Source organism: Penaeus vannamei, chromosome 9 (genome assembly GCF_042767895.1).
Source record: "Penaeus vannamei isolate JL-2024 chromosome 9, ASM4276789v1, whole genome shotgun sequence".
Taxonomy (NCBI): Eukaryota; Metazoa; Arthropoda; class Malacostraca; order Decapoda; family Penaeidae; genus Penaeus; species Penaeus vannamei.
Genome location: NC_091557.1, coordinates 43,833,644 through 43,846,208, shown reverse-complemented (window position 1 = coordinate 43,846,208; position 12,565 = coordinate 43,833,644). Strand labels below are relative to the sequence as shown.

General features: G+C 42.5%; 1 protein-coding gene across 2 annotated transcripts; it reads left to right on the top strand.

Annotated features, from left to right (window-relative positions):
* The first annotated feature begins 324 nt into the window (after positions 1-324).
* On the top strand, positions 325-11,526 carry LOC113804796 (GAS2-like protein 1). Of its 2 annotated transcripts, XM_070125808.1 has the most exons (6): positions 326-458; positions 1,814-1,907; positions 3,988-4,075; positions 7,179-7,349; positions 7,827-8,008; positions 8,156-11,526. In XM_070125808.1, the coding sequence occupies exons 1-6, from the start codon at positions 396-398 to the stop codon at positions 9,172-9,174; spliced, it is 1,617 nt and encodes a 538-aa protein (XP_069981909.1). In that variant the 5' UTR covers positions 326-395; the 3' UTR covers positions 9,175-11,526. The 2 variants fall into 2 exon arrangements, with proteins under 2 accessions (XP_069981910.1, XP_069981909.1); XM_070125809.1 differs by lacking the exons at positions 7,179-7,349; positions 7,827-8,008; positions 8,156-11,526 and adding an exon at positions 4,721-5,993 and having other exon boundaries at positions 325-458.
* Positions 11,527-12,565: the final 1,039 nt, after the last annotated feature.

Genomic DNA, 12,565 nt, shown 5'->3' with positions numbered 1-12,565 from the left:
ATTCGTGTGTGGCAAATATATATATATATATATATATATATATATATATATATATATATATATATATATATATATATATATATATATATATATATATATATAACGTATATGTAAAGCACACTCTATATAACACAATACTACTCATATTTACTCACACACCTACTCGTATATATATACAATCTGTATGTAATAACAAAACCAGCTATGTTAACGTCCCTTTCTTTTCCCGAAATACACAAAGCCAGCACAATGCTACTCATATTTACTCACACACATATAAACATATATAATCTGTATTTAATAACAAGACCAAATATATTAACGTCTCTTTCTTTTTTTCCTTTTAACAGGTGCGGGACTTGGTGGAGAGGTGTTCCTGCCCTTCACAGTTTCCGATGGTCAAAGTGTCTGAGGGAAAATACCGTATTGGAGACACGCGCGTTCTCATCTTCGTCAGGGTAAGTGTCCTTTTTTGGTCGTGTTGGGTACGGTGAGGTGTTTGGTGTGGTGAGTGACTTTGAGGGTGTTCTTGTCCTGATGTGTGTGTGTGTGGGTGGGTAGTTGTGTCTGTGGGTGGGTAGTTGTGTGTATGTGTGTGTGTACGTGGGTGAGTGGTTGTGTCTGTGAGTGTAAGTTGATAGGTACGTAGTTGTGTGTGTGTGTGTGTGTGTGTGTGTGAGAGAGAGAGAGAGAGAGAGAAAGAGAGAAAGAGACTGAATGAGTGAGGTAGTATGAGTGTGTGTGTTAGTGTGTGAGCTATTAACCTAGTAAATATTTGTTTAAATCAGGATAAGTGTATTTATTGCTCCTTATGATATCGTCTTCATTAGGATAGGTTTTCTTTATTCCTTTCTGTAAACCTTGTATCTACTGCCCATCCATCATACCCAGAACTTTTGTACATATTTGGAATACCTTAATATAATCCACACATGGCAGGAAAATACACTCACACTACACAGGAAATCCATTTTATATATAGCGTATTTATCTATCACTACGTCAACACGGTACAGTACTTGATAAATTATCGCCACACATCTAACCTCAAGTAGAAATAATTAAATAAATCCCAACCCATCCCAACATTGAGCTATCTCCTAACAACCTCATCTTGAGCGCCCCCTACAACTCCCAACAACTTTCCACAACCCAAAACCTCTATTACGGACTTAGGTTAAATAAAGCCCCTGTTTCCGTTAGTCGAAGCTCTTTGAATTCTCCTTCAAAAACATCGCATTATATTCACCCTTACATGTTCTTTTTCCCCCTAGAGGCTAAGAGAACGGTGACAGCACTATAGTCTGTGTGTATTAGCTTCCCTTGTGTAATGTAGGTCTCTATTTTTTCCCTTGTTTGGCGTCCAGAGCTTTTCTGTTGTATATGAAAAGCGACGCACTGGGTGTGTGTGTGTGTACATGCCTTTAAAAGGAGTTTAAACCGTGATGTTTATTTTTTCTTCTTACTTGTTATGGTCATTCATTTATGGCATGTTATCTTTTTTGTTTGTGTGTTTTTCCTTTCTTACTTATTATGATCATTTCTTTATGGCATATCTTTTTGTTTGTTTTTATTTCCTTCCTTACTTATTATAGTCATTCCTTTATGACATGTTATCTTTTTGTTGTTGTTTTTTCCTACATGTTTATTAGAATTATAGGTGTGATTAAAAAAAAAAAAGAGGAAATAACGACCTTTTAGACCTTTACTGAATCTTTTTTTTTTTTTTTTTTTTTTTTTTTTTGACGTGAAATATTTTGTTTATCGAATCCTTTTTCTGACGTGAAATATTTTGTTTTTGTTTTTTTTTCAGATTCTTCGCAACCACGTGATGGTGCGTGTTGGAGGAGGATGGGATACACTCGAGCATTACCTGGACAAACATGATCCTTGCAGGTGTCGACAAGGTGAGATGTCCCTCTTTTTATCTGTCTGTTTGGCTGTGCTTGTCTCCCTTTCTCCTTATCCCGAGTTTCTTTCTCTTTCTCTCTCTCTTTCTTTCTCTTTCTCTCTCTCTCTCTCTCTCTGTGCCTCGCTCTCTCTCTCTCTGTGCCTCGCTCTCTCTCTCTCTGTGCCTCGCTCTCTCTCTCTCTGTGCCTCGCTCTCTCTCTCTCTGTGCCTCGCTCTCTCTCTCTGTGCCTCGCTCTCTCTCTCTGTGCCTCGCTCTCTCTCTCTGTGCCTCGCTCTCTCTCTCTCTGTGCCTCGCTCTCTCTCTCTGTGCCTCGCTCTCTCTCTCTCTGTGCCTCGCTCTCTCTCTCTCTGTCTCTCTGTCTCTCTGTCTCTCTGTCTCTCTGTCTCTCTCTCTCTCTCTCTCCCACAATTCCTCTGTCTGTCTGTCTGTCTCCCCTTCCTTTCCCCATTCCCCACTCCTCTCACTTTCTCTTTCTTTCTATCTATATCTATCTATCTATATTTATCTATCTATATCTATCTATCTGTCTATCCCCCTCCCCTCCCTCCCTCTCTCCTTTTCTCCTTACACCCCCAAATCTCCAAACCTCTCTCTCTCTCTCTCTCTCTCTCTCTCTCTCTCTCTCTCTCTCTCTCTCCTCTCTCTCTCTCTCTCTCTCTCTCTCTCTCTCTCTCTCTCTCTCTCCTCCTCCCTCCCTCCCTCCCTCCCTCCCTCCCTCTCTCTCTCTCTCTCTCTCTCTCTCTCTCTCTCTCTCTCTCTCCCTCCCTCCCTCCCTCCCTCTCTCTCTCTCTTTCTCTCTCCCATTTCCATACACGACCCGCTACAACTCCCAAAAGCAGAAACTATTAGTCCTCATCCGGCCGAGAAATCGCCTCACTGGTAGTCACGCCTGGCCTGCAGTTGTTCCTATTCAGTCGGGGATCATGCTGCGGAGAGGGAGGGAGGGAGGGAGAGATGGAGGGAGAGGGAGAGATGGAGGAAGGAGTGGGGGAGGGAGAGAGGGATGAAGGAGGGAGGGAGGGGAAGGGAATGGGGGAGGGAGGAAGGAGGGAGTGGGGGAGGGTGGAGTGGGAGAGGGAGGGGGGGAGGGAGAGAGGGAAGGGGAGGGAGAGATGGAGGAAGGAGGGGGAGGGAGGGTGGAGTGGGAAAGAGGGAGAGGGAGAAGGAGGGAATGGGGGAGAGGGAGAGGGAGGGAGGGAGTGGAGGAGGGAGGGAGGGGGAAGGGAGAGAGGAAGGAAGGATGGAGTGGGGGAGGGAGAGGGAGGGAATGGGGGAGGGGGAAGGGAGGAAGGAGGGAGTGGGGGAGAGAGAGAGGGTAGGAGTGGGTGGAGGGAGAGGGAGAGATTGGGGGAGGGGGAGTGAGAGGAAGGGAGGGAGGTAGAGAGACATACTGTAGCCCCGCCCGATCCAGGTGCAACATGGATGAGGGGGTTTGTTTGGATGTAGAAAAGAAAACGGTTTGAAAAAAATAAAAAAGAATGAGGGGAGGGAGAGAGAGACAGGGACAAAGAGAGAGAGAGAGGTAGACAGACAGAGACAGAGAGAGATAAAAACAGTTTATTATGTTTGCTACGGTGATTGTGTCTATTTTTCCTCCTTTTTTTTGGTCGTCTTTTTATGCAAAGTGATAACATAGGATTGGTGTTGTGGAGCCATTGTGTCGGTTTCCAGAATGGTGTCGTTTCAACCGCTGGCTCCCGGGCACCGGATGGCGTGATGGGTGAAATTACGCGCACACACACACTCATACACATACACGCACACACACTCATACACATATACATACACATATATACATATATATTCATATATGTATGGATAAATATATATATAGATATGTATACACATATATGTACACACACACGCACACGCACATGCACACGCACACGCACACGCACACGCACACGCACACGCACACACACACACACACGCACACACACACACACACACACACACACACGCACACACGCACGCACACTAATCTCTCTATCAGTCCTCCCTATACCCTTTTGACACGAAAACTTTCAATAAAGTCGACCTTTACTGATGACCTGCTCCCCCCCCCTCGCCCCCAGGTCACCGCACGGCCCTGTCCTCCCGCGTGGGTTTCAAGACGTCGAGCAGCGGTCAGGAGAGGCAACTCATGAACGTCACGTATGAGAGGTAAGGTCATCTAAGGTCATGTAAGGTCGGAGTTTTGATCCTTAAAATTTCGGAGAGAATCTAAAACTTGAATTTTTTGGAATATATATATATATATATATATATATATATATATATATATATATATATATATATATATATATATATATTTTTTTTTTTTTTTTTTTTTTTTTTTTTTTTTTTTCAATGGTAGTTTGGTGGTGGATATATTCATAGACTGATTTTTTAAAATGTATTTATATTTTCTTTTTTACTTTCCTTTTATTTTTTGCAATGGTAGTTTAGTAATTGATACATTCATGGACTGACTTTTTGTGTATATATATATATACTTTTTTTCCTTCTTTTTCTTTTTTTTCTTTCTTTCTTTTATATGCTATGGTAATTTGGTATAATGGATGTTATTTATAGATATTTAATACCGATGGGGATTTAGTGAGGAGATAATTTGTTTTCAGTTTTCGAGGGCTTGACAGTTCATGACAGTGTATATAAGAGTTTAAATTGCTATGATAGGGCAAAGTTAAAAAAAAAATCATGGACCAAAGAGACATCTAAATTATAGTGAAGGGAATCTTTTTCGCAATCGTCAGAGTTGCTAGTTATGCAATTGGCTTATCATGTTCTTCCTATTGATATTGAAAGGTCTGGAGGTCACGAACAAGGTCAGACTCCCTCCCCAAGGACACAGACACAGTCAAGGGACTTTGCGAATGACAAGTCTCCATCTCGAAAGGCTGATTCGCCAAGTCTATCGAACCATAGCCTGCGTGGGAGGAATCCACAGAGGAAATTGTCCCCGGGACCAGCTGCTCTTTCTGCAACATTTAACCCTTTGAATAAATACCATGCCTCTACGCCGCATAAGGTTTCTAAGCCAGTAAAGAATAGGTTGTTCCGGAGTCAAGAATCCCTCCACGACTCCACCCCTAAAATGACTCCTCAGAGGAAAAGGAGTGTAAACATTCCATTGAAACTCGGCAAAACTTCACCCCAGAACACGAGTCAAAAGACAAACCAGCAGTGTCACAAGGTAGTCAGGAAGACCAAAAGTGCGTCTCCCGGTAATTCAGCATTGCCCGCCCCACAGCAACAGGAAACGAAAGGGGACGATGGGCGAGCCAACAAGACGCTCCCATCGCCAACTTCACGAATCCCCCAAAGAAAGCTTGGGTGTGGAAGATTACCGCGTCCGGGAGAGAACAGGGTTGTACCGCAGCATAAATCTGACTGTGCGGATACGTCTATAGAGGAGCTCAAGATTAACCCTATCCCACGCAAGATTTTACCCGTAACTTCAACTCCAAAGCCTTATAAAAGTCTTGGAATACCTAATGTAATTTTCGTGGCGAAGGAAGACAAACCTGTACTCGCCGTTAAGAACAACAAGCCTTCGGTTACAAAAATACCAACATTTGCGCATAACAAGCCTTCAGTTACGACCAGGGATCCATCCAGTACAAATGATGCAAACAAAATGAGTAAAATCCCCTCAAAAACTCCCAGCACATACTCAATACCATCTAAGGAAAAGCACGGGGTCCCTCTCAAAACAGGGGGGAATAGAAACACAGAAAGCATGCAGAGTACGCCGAGGAGATCGCCAAAGATGAGCGGGGTACAAAGGCCTTTAGAGCAGAAGGCAAAACAGTCTCTCGTGAAGGCATCGTTAATACCAACAAAATCCCCAGCGCCAATCAATGCTTCTGTATCTGCAAGAACCAACACTTAGGGATGGGATTGCAATGACAACAGAAGGCAATGCACAGAGTTGCTATTCAAATGCACCGAAAATTATGTAATGTTAGAAAGTATTGTTGATTCCTAAGCGTTGGTATGGGAGGGAATTACGTACGTGAATGCTGAATTTCCATAGTATATTTCACCCTGGAAATAATTATATGTAGAAAAGAGAAAACGCGATTTGATAACTCTCACTCGAACTATTGATTTAATACTGGTGATTTATCGGAGGAAACAAAACAAAAATATTGGTGTTTGTCAAGCATCTAATCCTGATTCAAAAGTGGAGAATACAGAACACAGGATGTAAACCGAACACAGGAAAGAAATCTGGATACACAAAACATTACATTTAAATGGATTATGTGATATGAGAAAAAATGCAAATGGAAAGAGGTGGAATATGCTGATCAAAGAAAAAAAGAGGAAAAAACCTGCCATCACGATATGGTGGGAAAAGTCTAACTGGCTTGGCGATATAGTGTCTAAAGGTACAGTGAACACGATCACAGTATTCCAATCTCCGTGGTGTTAATTCTGATATTGATTACACTGAATCCAAGGCGTGACGTATGATTAGTGTCGAAATGCCATACCGATTTAACGAATATGATATACGTCTCCATGATGGGTTTATGTAGATGATTCTCCTGAAACGTACCACGTCATTTTCTGTGTTCGATGTTCAGTATATGCGTTAGTGATTTTTTATGTTATCGTTCCGGATTTTTTCGGTTTTTGAGGGTATGAAGGGATTCTCCTTCGGACTTGATTTTTGTTTCGTGTGTGTGTGTGTGTGTGTGTGTGTGTGTGTGTGTGTGTGTGTGTGTGTGTGTGTGTGTGTGTGTGTGTGTGTGTGTGTGTGTGTGTGTGTGTGTGTGTACACCCGCGCGCGCATTTGCATAAGTCTGTATATGTATACGTACAAACATGTCGGTGTGCATATACATACATCCACATATATAATATGATTCCCATTTCTTTTGTATTTAGCATCTCAAAACAAAACCTCCCCCCTCCCACCCCATCCATAGATCCCCTTTGTTAACCCCTTCCCTCTGACCCCTTGTTAACCCTTCCCTCTGACCCTTTGTTAACCCTTCCTTTTGACCCCTTGTTAACCCTTCCCTCTGACCCCTTGTTAACCGTTCCCTCTGACCCCTTATTAAACCCTTCCTTCTGACCCTTTGTTAACCCTTCCCTCTGACCCCTTGTTAACCGTTCCCTCTGACCCTTTGTTAAACCCTTCCCTCTGACCCCTTGTTAACCCTTCCCTCTGACCCTTTGTTAAGCCTTCCCTCTGACCCTTTGTTAACCCATCCCTCTGACCCCTCGTTAACCCTTCCCTCTGACCCCACAGGTGTGACGAAGGCTACGTGCCCTCCTCTCCGTCACCACGTCGTCGATCCAGTGCCAGCGGACGAGGAATCAGGCGCGACTCTCTCGAGGGGCGCTCCTCCCTGCGCCAGAGGTCCCAGTCACCGGCCAACAGGGACCCCACAGCCGCCTTCTCCCGTACTGGGTCTGGCAGGTGAGTTTGTTGTTTTTAGCTGTTGGTTTGGTGTCTTTAGCTGTTTGTTTGGTGTTTTTAGCTGTTTGGTGTCTTTAGCGGTTTGTTTGTTGTTTTGAGCTGTTTGTTTGTTGTTTTTAGCTGTTTGTTTGGTGTTTTTAGCTGCATTTGTTGGAGAAATTTGAGGTGTGGAATATTTGAATATTTGGCAAGTCTTTGATTTCATTGATTCCTTCAAAAATATTACCCTTTTAATGAAAATAATTCTTATTGAATGGATTCTTCCACAGATTTAACCCCTTGGTTAAAGTGATTTTTACCCAACTGATTCTTCCACGGATTCAACCCCTTAAACTGATCCTTACTTAATCGATTCCTCCACAAATATAACCCTTAATTGATCCTTCCATAGAATTAACCCCTTTGATCCTTATTGAATCGATCCTTCCACAAGCATGACTCCTAAAGCCGATTCTCACCCGATTGATTCTCCCACAGATACAACCCCATAAAGTGGAGTCCTGGCTTGCGCGACGAGCAGACTGCCTGGCGAGACGACTCCTCCGAAGTGAGCGACGAAGGATACAAGAGCCAGGGGAACACAGGTCCAAGGCCTCTCCCCAGGAATCGCAAACCGACGCCGAAGAAGAGCATGGAACTGGATCCTACAGACATGTTAGGTGAGTCCTTTGTCCTTTTTTGGTTGTTTGTTTTGTTGTCTTGGGATTTACCGGGATAAATGGAGTGATTTTGCTGTTGTTTGTTGTTGGAATTAAGTTGGGTTTCGTGGGTGAAGTTAAACATCGGCGATTTTTTCTATTTTCCAGAACGCCCGGAGTCTTCCATGACACAGATGTCCTCCGAGGGATCGTCGATGTCCACAGAAGACTCGGTTCACACTCCCCCGCGGTCCCCAACCAACACCACCACCACCGCCCCCCACTACCCCCTCACAGATGCAACCAACACCTGGTCACCTCCATCGCAGGTCAAGCATAAGAATTCCAGCATCGGTGCGCCCAGATCGAAGATTCCGTTTATTGAAACCCTGAAGAGTCCTTTCATAAACAACAAGAAGTCCAAGAAGGCGTCTCTGCCGGAGGAGAAGTCCCCGGGCAAGCCGGCCTGGAACGCGGGCCCGGGCGTGAGGCGGAACAGCCTGGACCGCGGCGAGCGCGTCATCAGCCGCAGCAGGAGCGCCACGAGCGAGGGCGGCCTCGTCATGCTGGGCAGGGACTCCCCGGCCCGCCAGTCCTTCCGCCCGTCGGCCAGGCGCCAGTCAGGCGGCTCGTGCGGGCCGTCTGGGAAGAACACCTGGAACGGCCGGGCTTCGAGGGAGCGGCCGAGCCTCACCGCCGACACCTACAAGCCACCCACGACGCCCAGGACGGTGCGCTCGGCCTCGGCCTCGCCCGCAACCACGCGGCGCCAGGTCGGCCACTCGGCGCCGGCCACGCCGCTGAACCGCTCGCCCAAACGGTCCGCGCCCGCGTCGACCCTCACGTCCCCGACAGGCGGCGGGCCGCTTCTACAGCAGCTGGCCGACTTAGAACCCGACGAAAATACTCTTTTGTGCATTAAAGATATTTATGACTCTCTCAAAGCAAGGGTTTCGGAGAGCTTAGCCGCGGAGGGTAAATCATTGCCTCCCGAACTCTCGCAAGACTACACTAATTCTTGGGTGACTGCGCATGTATCCAGTGGTAGCCGTAGTTTAGACCCGAAACCCAGTGCTAGTGCTTCGAACGGTCCGCCAGGTGCTGTGAGGATAACTCCGAGAAAGTCCGGCGTCGGTTCTCGCATCCCAGCTCCTACCTTTTTCCTTCCTCACCAGACAGGGATATAGCAGCGGGATCAAATAGAGTAGTGAAAGGCTGTGGATGTGGCACGCGGAGGCAAGGAAAGTAACCCGCACCCATTGGACGGTCGAATCGAAGCTCACGATGAAGTGAATCCATTTCGAGTCATTTTCATGCTCTGTGTCTTGGATGAAAACGCGAGAGACTAAATTGCTCAGATTCCTCGAAGTAGAAAGGGTTGCTGCTCCCCCTCCAGTAGGTGCCACCAACTAAGATTGGCTAGGAATATATCCATACCCAATGTGCCTCTGTAACCACACTAACATGAATGGTGCTCCTTACCTAACATGTGATATGTTGCAATTTATATTATTTCTGATTTTATGAGAGTAACATTCCGATATTATAATGTGTTTGATATCGGTTGTGTCATATTGCAGATACTAGTCGATTGTAGAATAGAAAAAAATTATTCTATCAAAAGTATTTAAGATAAACTGTTTTTAATTCAATTTGATATTACTGTTGACACATTTTTAGTACAATGGTATATAGCTTTACAGACTTATTTGATCCAAACACATTACTGTATATCCCTAATTTCAGAATTTGATTGTAGTCATTTATTAATTCATCGAAATATGTACTCTACTGCATCATTATTTCCCTCTATGTAAAGGGACGCAGACCTGTCCCTTCTGTGCTCCGGTATAATAACTGTCACACACCAGTACCATCTAGTGCTTAACTGGGTACTCCATATAACCGAACACCACGTCAAGGACCATTCACAACCATAGTGAATGCTTTGCAACAGTCTTGACATCAAAGTAAATATATTGCTATTGATGTTGCAAATAGTATAGGAAGAATAGTGTACACAGCATATTGTAATCCACTTATCAGTGTTGTTTGGATAATTAGGCCACACAGAGCTAATCGATACTGAGAATGATGCATACAGGGCAATTACAGAACTTTATTTTGTAACTGATATCAACAGGATTATTTGTCATGGGACTGAAGACGCCCAGCATTTAATGTGATAAGTTTGGCAGAAAACCGTGCAACTGTTAATCTCTTTGAACATGGTTTGGCTATGTGCATTAAGGTTTATCAGAATATATGATATAATGTAAATACATTCATTATAGTTTATATATTGTGTATAGAGTTTGGCACTCGTGAGTGTACTCTTCTTTATTATTAGTCGTCAAATGAGACATTTGCAGATGATTTGATTGTTAAAGAGCTTGTGCATCAAAATTTTATATATATATATACTGTATGTTAATTCTTATATTGAAACAAGTCCTTGTTTTCTAAAAACATGACTTCCATATATGAAAGAGTTAGAGGATGATTTCTGACATTATATTAGTTATAAAGGACAACGTTGGATGAGTGAACGGGAGAAAGTAGTTGCATTTTTCTCTGTCAACATAAGTGTGTATATTATCAACTCTCACCCATAGTGGCTGCGACCCTGAAGGCTTTCCTGTAACTTCCATTGCTTTGTTAATATTTCTATGTGTATCAGCCACAGTTTTACTAATATAGGGTTAAAACTGAACAGTAATACGATGGAGAAGAAAAAAGACTGTTCAGATCATGTGATTCATTTGTCCAATATCATTAAAATGTTATTACACTGTATGTAAGGACATTACAGGGTGTTGGGGAAGAATATGCAAAATTTTAAATTATTCAATTCAGCCATACTGAATTATTTTATTAGACAGTGTGCTGTTTTGCACTGTTCTGCGTTGCTTAGAGCGAAAGACCTATATGATGATGAGAGGTGATCAGAGACAAAGTGTTTGAAAGTTTGCACACTGTATTTCATGCTTCCGTCTAGCACTTTGTTCTCATGTCTAGAACTTTTGTAAGATGCTGAAATATTGTTCTTCCCTGATTATTTTTTATTTTCTACTTATTTCAGCACTTTGTAACAATGACTGATATACTGGATTAAGTTTAAGATTTTAAATTATATACTAATCCTAATTTTTTGGTTGCTTATATTTCTCTTTTGGAGGAAACTGATAGGGGTTCGAGGTAAGCAGAAAAAACGATAACATAACCAGTATATAATGATTTTATTTCGTAATTGTGGGCCCAGAGGTGATGTGAAGGGCATGCTGTACATAGTGTTGATTGCAACTTTGTGTTAATTCTTAATGCTCTCGTATCAGTGAAGCAATATATATGCATATACAAATACCATATTTTATTGTATAACCGGGCTCACTTAACCCACAATTTTATCCCTGCACCTCGGTTAACTGCTGCTCACTTCGTATTCTTTTTTATGTTGGCCAATGAGCAGAAACTCCAGTGAACTAATGCACAGAGGTTGTTCATAAAAATACCTTTTTTTAATAAACACACTCCATAAAGTTGTTGTTTTTTATTCTAAAATCCTCTTATAGTTAAGGAAGGAGTGGACTAAGAAAGATTTAAAAACAAAAGGAAGGAAGAAGTGGACTAAAAAAGATTTTAAAACAAAAGGAAGGAAGTGGACTAAGAAAGATTTAATGACAAAAGGTAACTGTTTGATAAACCTTGAACTTCTTCGGTGTTCTGTGAACTACACCTCGTAAGAGATTTATTTACAATCTTGTCCCTAAAATCAGCAAAAGATGGGGAAATAGATGAAATTAGATAAACAACTATTGGATCACAACAAAGAGGTAAAAGAAAATAACCATGTAACTCGCATATCAAGAAAATAATATATCAGAGGATAAGTACACTGATCATAGTTACTGGAAGGACTAGTAGTTCTTAACATACAGATCTAATATTGTTTCTTCAAGATGAAATTGAGGCAGCTGTAGACATGGTCATCTTAAAACTGAATGAGATGTGACGTAGTGATGAATGTTACACCAATCTTTAGAAAAACAAGTAATTTATGAATGGAACAACACATCCAATTATTACATATTCTACAGCAATTTTACAGACATAATTATTCTCCTTTATGCTTACGTTAAGAGATCAACTGGAATAATGATTTATTAAATGCAAGGTAGTATGAGACAGATGTTATAAGCGCGGCCACATTGCACATATTGTTAAAGCAATTGTTGGAATTATTTTGCGTTCACTAGTCTCTCTCTTTCTCCATTTTCTCTCTTCCTCTCACTCTTTTTCATTCTATCTTTCTCCTTCACTCACTCTCTCTCTATCTATCTATCTGTCTATCTCTCTCTGTCTCTCTGCCTTTCCTTCCCTTTTTTATTCTTATTCTCTCTCTCTCTCTCTCTCTCCCTCGCCCATTTCTAATATTATCGAGTCATTCCATAATTTTTATTATACATCACAAGATCGAAATATTTACGGGATTATCCAATTAGACACTGCCATAGGATGAGATTAATCACCTTTCGACGGCTTACACTTACCAGAATTTACAATATTCTGTCATTTCTA

Excerpts from the sequence above, each read along its gene's own strand:
- LOC113804796 (XM_070125808.1), top strand. The coding sequence starts at position 396 with ATGGTCAAAGTGTCTGAGGGAAAATACCGTATTGGAGACACGCGCGTT. Across the intron at positions 459-1,813 it reads GCGTTCTCATCTTCGTCAGG|ATTCTTCGCAACCACGTGAT; the intron begins GTAAGTGTCCTT and ends TTTTTTTTTCAG. Across the intron at positions 8,009-8,155 it reads GGATCCTACAGACATGTTAG|AACGCCCGGAGTCTTCCATG; the intron begins GTGAGTCCTTTG and ends TCTATTTTCCAG.